General features: G+C 39.8%; 1 protein-coding gene across 2 annotated transcripts in view; it reads right to left on the reverse strand.

Moving 5' to 3' along the window:
• TAPT1 (transmembrane anterior posterior transformation 1) overlaps positions 1–19132 on the reverse strand; it is a 65852-nt gene that overhangs the window by 46427 nt on the left and 293 nt on the right. The window contains exons 1-2 of one of the 2 annotated variants that reach the window (XM_055245665.2): positions 18771–18950; positions 6233–6363 (exon numbers count right to left, since the gene is read on the reverse strand). Coding sequence is in view for 1 of the 2 variants with exons in the window: in XM_055245664.2 (XP_055101639.1) it covers positions 6233–6363 (131 nt within the window). In the remaining variant the exon portion in view is untranslated. Of the gene's footprint in view, positions 1–6232; positions 6364–18770; positions 18951–19132 lie in introns of those variants that run through there. The other variant, XM_055245664.2, reaches the window with a different exon arrangement.

Consider the following 19132-nt stretch of genomic DNA (forward strand, 5'->3'; position numbering starts at 1 on the left):
AGGCAAACTAATTCAATGAATCATGCACTATTAGACCTCTTGAGATGACCTAGGTACAACCTTCTAATCATAGAAGAAAGTAAAACCCAAGAGAGATTTTGATGCCTTGATCAGGTCTCAGCTATTACACACAGACTCAAGAAGCTAAGGTTGTTGATGCTTGATTACAAATAATTCCCCTGTATGAACCCTTCTCCCTTTACAACAATAATAGTCTATGCCTAGTAATAACAATATATCAATACTTACACCTTCAATCTGACAAGTTTAAGGCTTATAAAAATTTGCTACATTGGTAAGAAAACTAAGTGCTTCTATTTAAGTCTAAGCAGTTGAATATAATTTTTAGAAAAATGTATTTAATAGCTATAATGTACAAGGCATGGTAACAATGAAATAATGAACTGCCAAAAAAGCACAGAATTACAAGGTAAAGAAAAGTCAACAGAGTATTTTCATTTTAGTTTAGCCAGATATGCAAGCTTACATGAACATATATAAACACGGAAAAGAATATTGCTAAAAGGCTTCATAATCCACAACACACATCTGACATATTTAACACAAGAAATAAATACCATGAGAGGGGAATAAGTAAATCAAATGAAGATTTTAATCTGTAGAATTAAATTATGTAATTGTAGAATTAAATTAGAACTTTAATTGTAGAATTAAATTATATATTAACTATATTCATGGAAGGATCTTGAGCTCTCCCTGCTTGTCTCATTTCCAGTCCATGTTGAATATGACCATACTAATTTTCCAGAAAGAAAGCTCTGAAGGATGGCTAATCCAATAACCATTCTCAGTTCTTTTCTGTTTGTTGGAAAAGCGTAATATTCACCGTCCTAGCCTCCTTTGCAGCTGGGGATGGCTATGTAGCTCAGTCTGGACAATGAGACAGAAGTGGAAGTATTCCAGGCCACGTCTGGGAAATCTTTCAATTCTTTATAAAAGGCATAGTCAAAAAAGTGGCAATGCCCACCCTATTTCTTTGTGTTTATAATGCAGATGTAATACAGAGGTTGCAGCTGTCATCTTTCTACTAGAAGACAACAAGCAAGAGCACCCAAAGCCAATTTGCCAAGGATGGCAAAATAGAAAGATGAAAAGGACTTGGGTCTATGACAGCTTCATTAATCTGCTGCAACAACTGAGACCTCTTATTTCTATATTTGTTGAAAAAAATAGTTTCCTACTTGTTTAAATCACTGTTAGCCAGCTTTTCTGTTCTGTATAGCTAAAAGCATTCCTAAGAAACACATATTTAATAGTCTCCTTTCACAGACTCGACTCTAAACTCTCCAGCCTGACCATTCAACATAACTGGATCTAGCCCATCTCTTTTTTTGAGATACGGTATCGCTCTGTTGCCCAGGCTGGAGTACAGTTGCATGATCTTAGCTCAGAGTAACCTCTGCCTCTGGGGTTCAAGCGATCCTTCTGCCTCAGTCTCTCGAGTAGCTAGGACTACAGGCGTGCACTACCACTCCTGGCTAATTTTTGTATTTTTTGTAGAGACAGCATTTTGCCACATTGCCTAGGTTGGCCAGTCTTTCTTTCCAGCATGTGTCAGTGGTTTCCTGTCCATACCTAAAAATTTTCCACCTCTGGATCTTCCTAGCATACCCACCCCATCCTACAAAGCCTATATAACAAAATCTCCCTCTTTTTCCTTCCTGGATCCTCGTCCCAGGCCTGTCATCTAAGCACACTTCCCCTTCTCTAAATTCTTCATATTTTATTTATACTATTTAAAAGCACTTGTCACTTTGTATCCTGTATTATAATAACTTATGGATCTGATATCTCCTAAGCTAGGTGTGAGTCTTGTTTATCTCTGTATTCTGCACTGCAAAAGTGCCTTCTTGGAACATAGAAAGTACTCAAAATATAGACGGAGCAAATTAATAGTTAAGTGTGTAAGTGATCTTTACCTTTCTAAATTTGAATTTCAACATAGCAGGGAATTTTAGAAGATCCTATAATGTGTATTTCTTTACTATTTACTGTAGCTTTAGATTCACAAAGATGACAAAATTAGTCCTTAGACAAGGGACAATTTTGTACCTGATGCATGGTAAACTGTTCCTAGGGGACCTAAATGGAGAGCATATACTACTAACTATACCTCCACCAAACAAAGGTGGAAGGAGAGATCGTCTGGAAGTTAATGTAGAACTGCCACACTGGGGTGGGCAAAGGAATTGGGGCTTTAATAGTATATATATCTTGTGAGGCTGTTGAATGGATTGAATGCAAACACATGTAAAGTGCCTAGGACAGTACCTGGCACCTAATCCTTACATAACAAACATTATTTATTATTCACGCAGAAATGGATACAAGAGGTAGGATATAAATGTCCAAATCAAGGTGGGGTATGGGACAGTGAGAAATCACTCACCACGAATTTCCTCTTTAGGAAACTGATGCTCCCTGCCCTCAATTTCACCAAGCCTCTGGTTAAAGCACCCTGTTTCTGTTACAACTGTAGGCTTCAGGCATGTGCCCACTGAGGCCAGACTCTATAGGGCTTGGCAGAAAATGGCAGGGTGTGTTATCATCTCTCATGGCCATTGGTTATGTCCTTCATGAAAGAGATCAGCTTTACCCCCAGACAGCCTGGGTAAAAGGAAAGAGGAAAGAAGACAGCTTTCCCTAGAGGTTTTTTCTGCCTATGGTCAGCAACCCAAGAGGGCCAAGAATCAGAAAATCATGCCCCTTGCAGGGTTAGCAAAGTCAAGTTTAGTGGCAAGCAAAGCAGGGAGATTAAAAGTATAATGTGAGATAAAACTGGGACACAGGGAAATCCTAAAAACCACACCTCTCCCAATCACCTCCTGCTGTGTACATCTCAAAGATGAAAGCTATCCCTACTGCAAAGAATATATTACATCCACCAGAATGTAATTGGGGACAAGAAACCTTTAAATTCCTCTCACTCTAGCAGAGTAGTGCATTCCCCCTGAGTTGCTGATGTGAAGGTTGTGAAAAATTTTACATGCTTACCATATAATTAATATACAGATAAGACAACTTAGGCACAGAATGATTAAGTGAATTGCTCAAGGACTCACAGCTAATCAATTGTGAAGCCAAGATTCAGAGTTAGGCAGTTCGGCTTTAGAGATGATCCCCTTAAACACTTCGCTATCTTGCCTCTCAATTTAGAATGCAGAGAAAGTATAGTTTAATCTCCTTGGTTGTATAAAAAAGAAAACGAAAGTTCCCAAAGTGGACTACATAAACAGCAGAAGATCTGGTACATAGAACCCAAGGGGTTGTAGGGTCAGGGGAGTACATTTATGATGAAAGAAATGTCTCTCAAAAGCCAATAAAACACTCCAAAATATACCCCTACCTTAAAATAAGAAGTTTAAGAGTGAAAATAATGTGCTAATAATTGGAAATACTATGTAAAATATATAAGCAATTCATTTTTACTAAATGTCAAGTATAAGGTATTTATCCAATGACAATATAACACAAAAATTGGGGGATTTTTTTTCACATTAGTACACAGGTTTGATAAGGATATTAAGTTGACCTTTCTCTTTATCTTACAATATAAAAATTAATTACATGTTTTATGGTGTTTGCAACCTTTGTAGAAGCAAAGTGCTCTTTAATTTTCAAGTTTCTCTTCCTGAAAAGGTTAGGTGAAAATATCATAGCATTTATCGAAAACAAGAAAAAAATGAGTAAGATATTATATATTAGAATAGACAATGTAAACAAAAAAAAGCCAATAAAAAATAATTTAGGTTATCTTGCATGTCTAGATAGGCTCTCAACTCATAATAAAAACTTTAAGTGAAATCCTACTTATAAAAAATAAAGGCCTTAAAGATATCAGAGTGAATTCATGCAGTTATGAGAGATATTTAAGCCTGGAATTAAACTGAAACCTAAATTTGCCTTCCTCTATATCCCACTTGGTTTTAGAAGTTAAGAAAAAATGCTCCGAACAGAAAATCATGACGTTCTTTTGTACATTTAGGCTACAAAGCTTCTTAAGTATTGTTCTAAGAGACTACATCAAATTTTCCCAAACAGGCCTAAAGCCTCTTTCAGGGAAAACAAATATCATTAGAAAATTATTACCATTGTGTATGAGCAGTGTTAATGCAACTTTCTGACATTATTCATTTACATTCATACAAATGGAACCAAAGTTTCATGAAACAATACTTATTCTTAGTATAGGCAATGTTCTCTGATACTTCTTCTATTGTCTTAAAAAAAAAATTCTGATGGCAACTTATACTGATTACTTGACCCATTAGTGGTTCTATAGTGGACCACAATTTAGAATCATTGGTTTATACTTTAGTCTCATCAAGACATAAGTATAAGCCATTTTCTCCAGAAAACAATTTACACTCATAATTACAAACATGAAATGCTTATAAGTTTCTGTGAGAAATCTACCCCAAAACATCACTTGTTATTTCAGCGTTGCCTTAAGAGAAAGAAAGAAGCGTGAAACCAGCCTGTCTCTGCTGAGGTAACAGAATCAGGAGTGGATGTTGCCACTGCTCATTAGTTTTGCCACAGGAGGGGTAATAAAAGGGGTGAGACAGACACCGACCCACTTTGAAACAGTCCCCTGGTTATGTTCATAAAGTTTGGTGGGAGTTGCAGGCAAATCCCTCTGTGTCCTCCCCAGAGAAAAATGGGAGTTCATAACTACTCAGACAGACAGGAAACAAATTCCCCTGTAGAGGGCTGAGGCCAGGTGGGCAAAAGCTGATTGTGGCTGGCACTATCCTGTCCAAACACAGGCCCTGGCAGGCTGTCCTCCCACTTATCCTGCTCTGTGTCCTCACACTTTCATCTCATGGCTTATTGCTGGAAGAAAGCTGAAAACCAAGCTAACAGTCTTTTAAGACACAAGAACTGGTTTAATCTTTTATTTTTTTCCAAGTAAAAGAAACAACCGCCTACCTACTCCTTTCCCTCAACAAAATCTTCGATAAATCTCAATGTATAAGACAGAGCTGTTGCTGTGCTGGAGAGGAGTGCTGCAGAGAGCCCTGCCCACTCCTCCTCCCTCCTTATCTGTCAGTCCCTCAGGCTCCTCCATGGAACCCTAGTCCTCTAGAAATGCAGGAATACAGTAATAGTTAAGCATATTTAATGATCCTTGCCAAAGGCAATCAAACCATTGCCATATTTGTTCGCTAATCTTTGCTTGCTCACCAGCTCTCTAAATCCCACTTTAATACAGAACTCCCTAGAACCTCAGCAAGTGACGCTTCACCAAGAACCTACATAAAGCAACATTTCTGAAATTGTCACTCTACATTTGGCTCTTTTTCTTCTATTAAACTGACAGACTATCAGAAACAGAACATCAGCCAAACAGCTGGGTCCTTACTCCTCATTGCCTGCAGTACCTCTTGTTACTACAATGTACCAATAAATCCAGCCAACCAAACTCTTCTGATAGCCACTCTAACAGAAAGTATGATTCTAAGAAGACGACTGGACTATTACAAGATTTATGTTACTACAGAAGTATGAAAACATGTTTCAATACAGCTGAAGCTGAATTACTTCTTCTTTTCTTTTAGCAAGAAATTTTGGAATTGCTTAGACTCACCAACTCTAGCATCGCCTAGGGGAGAAGGGGCTGCTTTCCCAGCCTATTTTATTGGTCTTGATAGGATAAGGCATAGCCAAGGAATAAGACACGTGAAGATGTAGTGCTGCTGTTACTACACTCACCCTGCAATGTGATGCTTCCTGTGATAAAGATTAAACAAACCATCTTTTTCTTTGAAGAGACTGTCCTGTATGTTTATAAACATGTGGGCTTTCTGAGAAACTGAAAACTTTAAAAAGGCTGAAATTAAATAATTTATCATGCTGAATGGGTAAACAAACAAACAAACCTGTTTCTAGTAAAACAGAACTGAAGGGAACTAAAAGGGTACAGAAGTAGAGATTAATTCCTTACAAAAGTTATTTTGATGTAGCACACAATGATAATGATAGGCAGAAAAGTTCAGATTTTGATAGATCTATTAATATCCTATCACTGGGTCTTACACTAAAAAATGTAACTTTAAAGCTTCTTCCTATAAGGAAATTTCTACTCCCCCAATAACATTATTTCAATTATTTAAAAAACTCAACTCTAGCTGTTCACCATTTTTTTTGCATAATTAATACTTTGACATAACTTTCAAAATGATGTCTGGTAATGAAGAAAAAATAGTACCTTTTCCAATTCTCTTGGTATTCGCAAACAAGTGTATACTCTTTCTCTTCTTTCTGTATACTTGGCCTCATTATGTTCAAGGAAGTACCCTCTTGTTAGTTCAGCACTGAGGAACCTCAACAATGAAAGCTCTACAGAAAAGAAAATGACAGAAAACAAAAAGAACAGTATTTATCAAGGAACTTCCATGCTAGCTGGGGCCACAGGTAATATACATATAAAACAAAGAGACCAAAATAAATGTTATCTATAATTCTATGCCTAGAACTGAACAACTACACATAATGATCAGCAAGTATTTTTGAGAAAAGTATTCTTCTTTGTGGTATAACCTGAAAATGCCACAGGAATATGGAAGGCAATAATTACTAAGGGCTAGAATAGTCAGAAAAGTATTTTTCAAGAGCTCGGTCTTGGTTCTTACAGGTGATACAGTACCTGGACTGACAGAGATGGAGGGAAAATCAGTAGCTGTCAAGAATATATAAAGTAGAGCAACACAGAGTCAAAAGGGAGCCAAGTCACACAACGGGCACCGCTTTAGTTCAAGAACCATCCTGGATGAACTATATGGATACTGGTGCCCCAGCTCCCTTCTTAGTTCAGCCTCAGAGATCCTGCACAAACATCTAAATAATGCCATTTCCCTACATGAAGACTTACCAACATGATACAATAGTTACGCAAAGTGCAACCTCAACTGGATCAGAAAAACCTCCCTTTCCTTGGATCTTTCCATTCACCCATGTTTTTCCTCTGTTCCTCTAAAGCAAATTACTCCATAGTTATCTCATCTCGGGTGAGAAAAACAAGGTCAAAGGAAGTTATTTACATACTTTCCACTCACTACAATTGGAAGCTTGAGGTGAGAAGCGAAGGCTCTGGATGCTCGACCCCACCTCTTCTCAGTGCATTACACTTCCCAGATAGCCCATCCCCTCAATGACCCTCAGCACCCCTTACTTCATCTACACCTTCCTACTTTTACTCTGCAGGAGGTAAACTCTCTTCCAGAACGCAGGTTACCAAAAGGTTTCCAACTGTCCACTGTTCTCTTTGCTCTGAGCTGGCCTTGTGGTCCTTTTTACCAAATGTGGTCTTAATGTTCCCTCCAAAAAATGACAAGGGAGGAAGGTTGATTTCATTTATGCAGATCTACTTATAGAGTTGCACCTTCTAGGAGTACTATGATCTAAAGCCTACATGCGAGGGGGAAAGAGTTTATAGTAAAAAATATTCTTGGCCGGGCATGGTGGCTTGCGCCTGTAATCCCAACACTTCGGGAGGCCGAGGCGGACAGATCACGAGGTCAGGAGTTCAAGACCAGCCTGGCCAACAGAGTGAAACCTATCTCTACTAAAAGTACAAAAAAAATTAGCTGAGCATGCTGGTGGGCGCCTGTAGTCCCAGCTACTTGGGAGGCTGAGGCAGGAGAATCGCTTGAACCCAGGAGGCAGAGGTTGCAGTAAGCCGAGATCACGCCACTGCACTCCAGCCTAGGTGACACAGCAGGACTGTGTCTCAAAACAACAACAACAAAAATATATATATATCCTTAAAAGCCCTTGGAAAGACTTAGAAGCCATCCTGACTGGTTCTAAACAATAGGTCTACAACAGCTTACCTCCTCCAGCATTAAAATGGACTCCTGGTTCTTTGAGTATTATGTCAAGTGGCTTGCTTATGTTACAGTTTATTCCATATATATGTGTATGTACACACATACACAAACACACTTCTTTAAATACTAGATTCATAATCTGTTTGGGGAGTCAGTGTTACCATGAGAGATACCTGGAGTTGAAACAGAAGGAGAGAAAAGCCGACTTCTTTCTACCTTTGCCAGCCTCACGCGACGGGAGGCGGAATCTATCTCCATGTGTCGTACTTTCTCTTTTCAGTACATGTACAGTTGAAGTCACGTGGGTTAAGTGTTTGCAATATGTAAACTCTACTGTATAAATTAACAGATGTTTGGATTTAAAGGACTTAGTCTAACCAAATCCACGTAGAGTAGAACTTCTGGTTAGGAACTTTCTAATATGTTCTACGCTGGCGAGAACCAGAACAAGATCTGCTCTTTCAAGGTGAGAAAAAGAAAGCCTTTTGAGTTGCAAACAAAAATAGCCAAGACTAATGAAAGATAAACAAATCATACTCAGTTCAGTCAGTTTTCCAATCAGGAAAAAAAGTATGTTTTGATTAGTTAGTATCTACAAATTATCAGTTCATGTAAAAATCGAGACGCAACAGGACTTTCAGAAAGCAGAGGAGATTCCACATATATAATTTTTCACTAACTTTAGTAAACTCTGAATTTTGAACCCCAGAGGCTACTTCACCACACTCTCCTGACAGCAGCCAACCCTGCAGCTTCCCCATCCCTCCGTGCCACCTAAACCTGATTCACTGGTGCTCTTCTGTCTTGAATGGCTAATTTTTCTCATCTGAGTCTCTTTGGTAGCCCTTCCTCTGTACCTGATCCTTAAGTGTTTGCTGGTTCAGTGCTCTATTCACTACAGTAAAATGTCAGCCATCCTTTAATGCTGCTATTCTCCAATATGTCCTCATCATTCTTCCTTGTATTTATTCCCTATACCTACTCTGTTTCCTATACATGCTTTGTTTCCTATAGATTCCTAACTAAAATTAAAACCATCATCAAAATCCTAAAATCACATCTTCAGCTCTGGCTATTGAGTCATATTTCCAACAGCCTCCTCTACTTGGATATCCCATAGACACAGAAATTACCCTACAAAACAAAACCAGTATCTTGCCCACTGATTCAGCACCTCTCCTGGAGTCCTGACTTCAGTTCCTGGAGTTACCAGTGACATACTTGCTGTAGTAGAAGCCCAGGGCCAATCCTGACAATCCCGTTTCTCTTCTTACCAAGGTCTACCAATTCTTCCTTTGAAATTAACTTTTTCTGCTTTTTCCTATACTCCACGCTGGTTTAGTCCTCCCCATCTCTCTCCAGGTTATTGCAAAAGCTTCTTGATTGAGTACCATTCTTCCCATCTTTCCTCCCTTCAATGCTAACCCCACCTGGCAGCCAGTCAGCAGCTCACACAGATCAGATATGGTTCTGCTGAAACCCTTCAGTGGTTCTTCATTACCTCCAGAATAAAGTCCTACCTCCTCAGTGCAGGCCATCCCAGAACCTCTACGACTGGACACAGGCCATCTCTTTAGTCATGCTTCACACCTGCCTCCCCTGAATCTCTAGGTCACAATTTTCTTTTTATACTACTTTTCATTTCTCCCAAACATGTCAATGGGTTCACACTGCTCCTTGGTCTGAGAATCCCCTACCAATTTTCCAGGAGTGAACATGCCCAGACGGTACCCTCTCTGTGAAGACTTCCCTAAGTTCCTCTGGCAGAGCCTGTCCTTTCCCCTACTCGGCTTCCACAGTACCTGCACCTGCCTATGATTTTCTGCAGCATACTACATTCTTTTTCTTGTCTGGTTTTCTCGTTCACCTTTGCATCACTGGGACCCAGCACATAACAGGTACTCAACAAATGTTTGCTAAAATACTATATAGGTCAGAGGAGAAGAAGAAAAATCATAGAGAACAAAAACAGAATCAGACAGTGAAAAGCTAAAAACGAAATGGAAAGGGAAGTGACTAAGAAAGAAAGAATTACAGACATAAAATGGAGTGGCCAAACTAGTCTCTTTAGGAGTCAGGCAGCAAAGAACAGAACTGACACAGAATTGAGGAAGTGATGTAAACGGCAAACTGAGCTAAACTTTCATATGGGTGATTTGTCCCTTCTGATATGATAATTTCTGGCATTTTCTCATTTTTCATTACCACTGAATTTCTCTATTGAAAGATGATCTATATGAAAACAAAAGTGGAATTAATCAAAATGTTCAACAGTAATGGGATTGCTTAATAAATAACAATGTACCAATATAAAACAAAAATCAGAAGTGGCAAAAGAAGAGCATACCAGATACTTGAGAAAAGAACTTGTGATTGTGACAGAATTGTTCTGAGACTCAGGGAGTTAGCAGGGAAGGAGTGAAAAGCTTCACTCAATGTAGCAGCTGCTGATGATTCAGGAGCCTCTACTCTGTACGTGTAGCTAAGTGACTATAAAGGTAACCCAACGGGTACCTGAACCTCAAACCCCCTGAGGGAACAGGGTGCCATGATGCAGTCACAGCCAGTGAGTACCCTGGGTTTGGGAATAAGGAGATCCTCATTATCCACACTAAGTGCAAGGAAAGAAATTAGGCAGCCCACAAGAATGCCATCTGGGTTAAAGAGATACAGAAACACATTACTGCACAATCATTTTCAATTTTAAAAAGCAAATTAAATAAAAAGGTTTATTTGGGGCCAGGCACAGTGGCTCACGCCTGTAATGCCAGCACTTTTGGGAGGCCGAGGTGGGAGGATCGCCTGAGGTCAGGAGTTTGAGACCAGCCTGTCCAAAATGGCAAAACCCCGTCTCTACTAAAAATCCAAAAAATTAGCCAGGCGTGGTGGCAGGCGCCTGTAATCCCAGCTACTTGGGAGGCTGAGGCATGAGAATCACTTGAACCCCAGAGGAAGAGGTTGCAGTGAGCCGAGATCATGCACTGTACTCCAGCCTGGGTGACAAGAGTGAAACTCCATCTCAAAAAAAAAAAAAAAAGGTTTATTTGGAAAATTATTCTCCACAATGGTGTCTTCTCTGGTGACTGGAGATGACAGCTTTGACCATAATGAGAGTTGTGTTATGATCCACAGAAGAGCATGGGATTAGCAATCAGAGGAAGGGAGTCCTGGTACCAGCTGTCTTAAACATTAGTCCTGTGACCCTGCTCCAGTCACAGATGTCAATTTCACCGAAGAGAAAATGGAAGCTTAGAGCAGTTTTTTAATACCTGTCAACTGTTTGCCTTATCCACGGAATCATCAAAGGATTAAGAGAGTATTTGTATGAAAGTATATAAAAACTGCAAAGCATGACACGGTGTCTTCAACTACTTCATATTTTTTTTTTTTTTTTTTTTGAGGCGGAGTCTCGCTCTGTCGCCCAGGCTGGAGTGCAGTGGCCCAATCTCGGCTCACTGCAAGCTCTGCCTCCCAGGTTCACGCCATTCTCCTGCCTCAGCCTCTCCGAGTAGCTGGGACTACAGGCGCCCGCCACCACGCCCGGCTAATTTTTTGTATTTTTAGTAGAGACGGGGTTTCACCATGGTCTCGATCTCCTGACCTCGTGATCCACCCGCCTCGGCCTCCCAAAGTGCTGGGATTACAAGCGTGAGCCACCACGCCCAGCCAACTACTTCATATTAACTTCACAAGTACTGTAGTATTAATCAGTTCTGGTTTGGTGGTTATCTAATGTTTATTTCTGCAATCCTAGCTCTATCATTAAAAGGTAATATGACAAATAAGTATATCTAACAACCTATATCATCTAAGTAACTTTCTGTATATGTTATCATACAATATAAATACTGAGTGTTTTAATTACAAGTACAAAACAGTGCTGTGTCCGGATTCTACCTCTAGATATCCAAGAATTTTAATTATAAACACTAGTTTAGATTCTACAACAAAGAATATAAAAAGTCAAATAAAAACATAACCTATTTTGAGTGTACAGCTCTCATAACCATGAAACAGGTTCTACTGTTATGCCCATTTTGCAGATGAAGAAACCAAGGCCCAGAGAGGCAAAGGAGATCTCCAAGGTCACACAGGAAGCAAGCAGAAAAGCCAGAATTCAAAGTCAAGCAGTCTATGGCTAGAGTGTGTGCTTTTCACCATTAGATAGCTTTGCCTATTATTGCCTCAAGTGCCTTTGTAAACAGGCCACTGCGTTACTTCTGGAAAATTAGGAGCCCTCTGTCCCTCCCCTTTACCTGTGCTCCCAGTGCACCTTGGGCTGACTTCTGTGAAGCTACACTCTTTACTAGTTGCTCCCTTACAAGACCATGAACTTTCTAAGAGCAGGCCCCATGTATCCCTATATTCTCGAAGTCCAGCCCTGCCGGTGAGTTCTGAACGTAAGGGTAATCTTTGCGTACAACTAGCGCGATGCTAATAGGCTGGGGAATGGTTTTAAATGATACATTGAAGAAATACTAACCACAACAACAAAGTTTCATAAGGTTAAATATCTTGAAAGCTTTGTCTTACCTCCTTCTCACCTACTCCTGCGTAGGGATTAGGATCCTCCTACTTTACAGTATAAGGCAGTTTACAAAGGTCTTGCACACATTGCTTCATACAATTCTTGCAACAATCATGAGAGCTAAAGAGAGCAATTAATGGTGTCCATATTTTGTCCACTTTCATATTATGAAAAAACTGAGGTTCACAGAAGTTGAGAGACTTGTCCAAAGTCATTGAAAGGCTAAGTGACAAATTGGGAATAGTACCTAGTCCAGCGTGCTCTCTCCCCTATATCAAAATGATCAACCATCTCTCTGACAATTATAATTTGGCTGTGATTCATGGTGAAAGAGGTAGGAGGGTACACTGCCTCGTTGCTGGAGCCATCGAGTTAGCCTCGCTGCTTCTGCTCGCCGGGACCACTCCCACCTTTTCCTGGAGAAGGCTGCATTTCCCAGAGCGCCACTCAATCTCCAGTGCCAAGGTACACCTGCGTTTCAGTGTTTCGCTTGTTTTTATTTTGTTAAACATTGCTCTCTAGAATTCTATAGACCTATCTGAACTTATCTGTCCTATAATTTTGGCTATAGTTGACTGGTTAATTATTTAGCAAAGCCACTGTTCTTTACCTGTGGGTATCACCAAGAACTCTGATAGCTAAGTACATCTTAACTACTGTCAGACTTTTGTGGTATTTCATTCCTTCTAAGCAAAACAGTCACTCTCATTTGTTATGCCAAACATCTACCTTTACGTTTTAAGAATAAGTATTTTTCCAATAATCCAAATATTTATTTTCTGAACACTGATTTCAGTTTTTAAGATGTCAATTAATTTTAGTTCATTTATCCCAATCTTACCAGGAAGAAATATCATTCAGTAAAAGTCTTTTAAAAATAGACACTTTGGGAGGCCGAGGCGGGTAGATCCCGATGTCAAGAGATGGAGACCATCCTGGCCAACATGGTGAAACATTATCTCTACTAAAAATACCAAAATTAGCTGGGCATGGTGGTGCACGCCTGCAGTCCCAGCTACTCGGGAGGCTGAGGTAGGAGAGTTGCTTGAACCCGGGAGGTGGAGGTTGCAGTGAGCCGAGATCGCACCACTGCACTCCAGCCTGGTGACAGAGCGAGACTCTATCTCAAAAAAAAAAAAAAAAAAAAGAAGAAACATTTTACTATTTAATTATAACATAAACAAGTGCTTCAACATTAGAAGAACTATGTTTTGTCAACTGTGAATTTTCCTTTTTTTTTTTTTTGAGATAGGGTCTCACTCTGTTGCCCAGGCTGCAGCTCAGTGGCACAATCTTGGCTCACTGCAACCTCTGCCTCCAGGGCTCAAGTGATCCTCCCACCTCAGCCTCTCTAGCAGCTGGGACTACAGGCACATGCTATCATGTCCACCTAACTTTGGTATTTTTTATAGAGACAGGGTTTTACTATGTTGCCTAGGCTGGTCTTGAACTCCTAGGCTCAAGCAATCCACCCGCCTTGGCCTCTCCAAGTGCTAGGGTTATAGGTGTGAGCTACTGCGCCCAGCCGTCAACTGTGAACATGTAACATGAGGAAAATAATACCAATCATAAATCCAAATCAATTCCTCCAGCACATACGTACATATATATATATATATTTTTTTTTTTTTTTTTTTTTTTTGGAGACAGAGTCTTGCTCTGTCACCTGTTGCCCAGGCGGGAGTGCAGTGGCACGATCTCGTCTCACTGCAACCTCCACCTCCACCTCCACCTCCTGGGTTCCAGCAATTCTCCTGGCTCGGCCTCCAAGTAGCTGGGATTACAGGCGCACACCTCCAAACCCGGCTAATTTTTTGTATTTTAGTAGAGACAGGGTTTCACCGTGTTGCCCATACTGGTCTCGAACTACTGAGCTCAGGCAATCCACCCGCCTCAGCCTCCCAAAGTGCTGGGGTTACAGGGGTGAGCCACCGCGCCCAGCCCCTCCAGCATATTTTTACATGATATCATCTCCTACCACAGAATTGCTCTGGGATCCAGAACTTAAATTCAGAAAAAGCATAGTATAAATTGCTTTTTCCTCACCCCTAAAAGAAAACACACAATGTTTAATTATCTTCTAAGAAAACTTATTTTAGAAATAAGAACTTAAGATTAAAAAGTATTAATTAAAAGTAATGAGTAATCATAAACATATTTATATGTTCAGTAATATGTCTAAATATATCTTTCTTAAAATAGCATTGAGCATTTAAAAAGTTGGAAAGTAATACTGGTTAACTGTTAGGAAAATATGAAACATGCATATCTCCATAGTCTTAAATAACATAAAACTTTAGTAAACTTTATTAAGGTTACACTAAAATATTAAATAAGCTTATTAAACAGAGACACACTCTCGTACAAGGCCAATTAGTAATCAGCTTTTCTGGGGACCAATAATACAACAGCAATTCTGCCTTCCTAAGTCAAACATTAAGTAAAAGAACCATTTCACACAGTATATTCAAGTTTTTAAGATGTTCAAAAAAATGTTTTATAGTCTCATTTACAGGAGTAAAGAGTAGAATATTTATAAATGTATAGATGGAAAACAGGTATAAACAAAGGAGTGACTTTTTCCAAGGTCATAAGGTTATAAAGCAAAAGATTACAAATGAAAATAGAATATCATTAATTTGACAGTCAATGCTATATAGGCTTTCTAGAGACTTCTTTTATGCAAGTAGTCCCCAAATTGGAGCACAAATGAGCTGCTAGGATTGAATTTCAGAGCGTAAACTAAGTTAAAGTTAAAAACTGTAAAAAGCCAAGACACTGAACTGATCAAAAACCAAAATAAGTAACTTTTCATTGTTCATTTGGTCTATATATACTAATTAAAGCAAGTGAGAATTTTAAAAGCAAAGCAATAGTTTGTCAGAAGCAGCTAATTTTACTTTGTATCTGGTTTGTGGTTACTCCAAGTAATTTCCCGGTTTTATAATTATTTTTATTTTTCTTTGTAAACAAATTAATTGGCTCTAGATCATAATTTTAGAATCAGTCACCCTTTAATCATCCATTAGGTTAAGTTTGGGGCCACTGGGATAACTATGTGATACAGGTAAAGACTGGTTAAATGAAAACATATTTTAATAAAAATGTATTTGTAAGAAGAAACTGACAAATTTTCAATTACACAAAGAATAAGACATAGGTAATATGAATAGTTAAAACCTTCGTCCCACTCTAAATCTTTTGATGGTATTGCTAAAAATTCAGTTGACTCTTCTGGGTTTCAGTCTTTCTTCCTGCCTCTGCTCCATCTCTAACAGAGGTGAAGCAAAAAGAGGTCTAACCATGGTTAAAGGGAGAGGAGAGAGGCAAAAGAGATGGATAATAAGGTGAAGTTTTAGAAGCCCAGAGTCACTATTAGAGGAGGAAGGAAATGGGTCCATGGCACTGTTACCAGTAGAAACAATATGTTCACCTATACCTGACTTCAGGCTTTCTTGTTGTACAAGCAATACCTATCCCCATGCATCTCCAACACCTGCATTACACAGGTACTCTTTTATCCTCACAGGTGCTACCCTTATTTACACCAAGCCTTCTGTTAAGTCTCCACGGTGACTAGAAGCAACTTAGATGCTTCAGATACTGAACTATCTAGTAGTGGCATTATGAAACAGAACCAAACAGATTAGGCAAGCAGTCTAAGCAAGCACAGAGTTTACAAAGCAATTCAACAACCCAACCAAGCCAAAAACACAGATTTCCTAATGCTTAGTCCAAAGTTGATTTGCTGTACTTAGATTCCTAAACAAAAATATGGCTATACAGAAACTCTCCTACCTAGGACTTCTGCAGATGAATCAAGTGGGGAACAAGCACAAAAACATAATATTGATTATTTGGTTTTATGTCAAAAGGAACAACAGAAGTTGGTAGTATGTTCAAGGACAGGAAGAAAATACAGAAGAGATCAATCTGCAGTTCTTGATAACCACTATATCCAGAGTCCAAGGCCAGTAACCACATATGCAACAAGAGAATACACAATGACCATTCTGAGAGAGTAAATAAAAATAGGAATGATGAGTGGGATTCCCAATTCTAACTATGTTAAAAGGTGTTAAGTACTCGCATCTGAGACTTGCTTCAGCCTATTGCCAGGCTAAATATAAGTCAGAACGGGAGTTCTGAGAACAAAGCGATGAGGAAAAGAAAGCTTAGACTTAATGGAGACACATGTATAATACAATATAGAGCATACACAGCTATTCATACAGACAAATACGCATACCGAGTTTCTAAACATATAAATCAACAAGCAGAGATATAAAACAAAAAGTGAACCTCAGACACCACGTTTTGATTTATTTTATTCAGATGGAAAGAGTTTGGATAAGTACCTAACATGTACATTCATTTAGGGAATTCTAGGCTGGTGGGACTGATCAACAAATGTCTTATCTGTAGGAGCTCTAAATTCCTTGTGAGAAATGATAAAGGGAACTTTGGAACTGACTGATGGTTCAGCCACTAAGACACTAAGATTATGACTTTCAAAAAGAAAGCCAAAGGTTGCCTTAACTTGCAGGGGGATCTGGATCTCAAGAGCAGGGGTGCTAGACTCTCAGAGGCACACAAGAATATAAAAAATCGACAAGTAATACCTTAAGTCCGAGCATCTAGCCTTGGAGGACTAGTTTGATTCAGGGAGAAATGCTATCCAAATGACTCTAGGTGCTGCCACTCAAAGGCCCTCTGACCCAGGCCAGCTCCTAGGGAATCGTTTTTTTAAGTTCTTAAAAGGAGGGGAAGGAGGGATTACAGAGCAGGGGAAGAGGGCGGCGCTAGACTTAGCAGCCTGGGCACTGAATAAGGACTAAAATAATTCAGTCTCTAGTGGGGACACCTTTAACAAATGTCGTTATCAGAGCTACAGACTGGGTGCTAGCAGTGGCAGGAGCTATGTGACTAGCAGAGCAGGGACACCAGGGGAAAAGAAGGAGGGGCTCATGTGGAGGCTCAGAGTGAACACTGGCCAGTGGCTCCAGCTGAAATACTACTAGAATTTGAATTCTCACCTAAATCCTGATCGCCAAGGCTAGTGTGACTTGGTAAAGCAGGAGTGGCCACTGACATCTCCTCACATAAAATCAATGGAACTGGGGAAAGAACATGGACTACCCCAACAGCTAAACCTAGAGGCATCTCCCTGATAATGACTTCCTGCAACTATGGGTTAAAAAAAAAATCCAGCCTTAAACATGGTGAGCCATGTTGGTGAAAAATGGATACGTGGTATAATGAAGTCCATGGAAGTCCAGGTATCCAGTCCCAGAAAAAGCCAGGGAAGAAGTGTTAAGTGATACTGCAAGCTCAAGATCTGTGCTCATCAATAGGCTTCAAACAACTTCATTTCCTCTCCATGCAAACAACAAAAAAGGGCTTTGAAAATGGTGGCTTTCCTGCAACTGAGAAATATTTTAAAGAAAGTATAGTGAAGCCTGGCTACATCTATCTCTATTTACAACAGAGTGCTTTTAATATTCAAGTCTAAGTAAGTAAACAGACAGTTGAGAGATTTGATATTTTGTCTTACTTAGATCCTGCCAATTCAGAAAGTAAATACTCTTGAAAGCAAATGTTTAACTGAGAACTAAACCAAATAAAGTATGGTTGAGAATTTTTAAGTGGTTAATTCAAAAAGACCAAACAAGACAGTCTGTAATTTTCCAAAGATATAGACTGCTTCAAAATCGAACCTACGTCCAGTTCTGGGAATCAGCAAATCAATTAGAATCTCATCTGATCAACTTTATGCCCCTTAAGTACTTTAAAAATTTCAATACTCAAATACAATCAATGATGTAATCAGCCTCACAACTTAAAGTGATTTGCATGAACTGCAGGAAATAACGGCTAACACAGCCCCTTTTGGACAACAGAAATAATTTCTTAGTTGGAAGAAATTTAATGGAGTTATGGTTCAGTTGCTGTTTAAAGCTTGAGGATTAAAACGTTGGGTTCACTCTATATTTAAGAAAACATCCATCTCAAAATCTTTTTTCATTTAAAACTAATTTGCAACTGCAAATGAATACAAATGCAAGTTTTAGAAATTCTTTTAAAATGACAATAAAAACCTAGAGCTTATAGGAACTGTAACATTGTAACAATACATTTAAAACTGGTCACTGAATGTAGGATTCATAAGTACACATTTTCTCACCTAGTAATTTTTTTGGCATAAGTTTCAGTTAGGAAAAGTTCAGATGCAACATTTTATGGAGTGTTAAATATTTCTGTACTGGGCAAAACTACTGAACTTCATGGTCACTACCACACTGTCAGCTGTCTGTGAAAAATCTATTTGGAAGGCAAGTTAACAGGTTTCTATGGCTCAAGTTCGCTTAAAATACAGAACAAAAAGTCACCTTGGCATGAATATAATTAAGAAATCAGCCGTGTGCTTCTCACGTTTGGGCTCCAAGACGTGGGAGATGCCCGCCAACCTAAGACCTTCCGAGGGCGGTGCAGGGACCCGGACAGAACTTTCCCAGCCGCAGACCTCTTCTAGTGCACACCCGGCCTGGCGCGGCCGGGGCCTCGGGGCTGCGCGCGGAACCCGCCCGAGGAGCTGTCAACGGCCGCGGAGCCTCGGCAGCCTTGGCGGCTCAGCGCGCCCACAGCCTAGGTAGCCCCGGGAGGCAGCGGCGGCCGCACGGCTCGGGGGCCGGGGTCCCAAGGCGTCCCCCGCCGCCCTCGGTCCCCAGTCCGCCCCACGGCGCCCGCCGCG

Source organism: Symphalangus syndactylus, chromosome 16 (assembly GCF_028878055.3).
Source record: "Symphalangus syndactylus isolate Jambi chromosome 16, NHGRI_mSymSyn1-v2.1_pri, whole genome shotgun sequence".
Taxonomy (NCBI): domain Eukaryota; kingdom Metazoa; phylum Chordata; class Mammalia; order Primates; family Hylobatidae; genus Symphalangus; species Symphalangus syndactylus.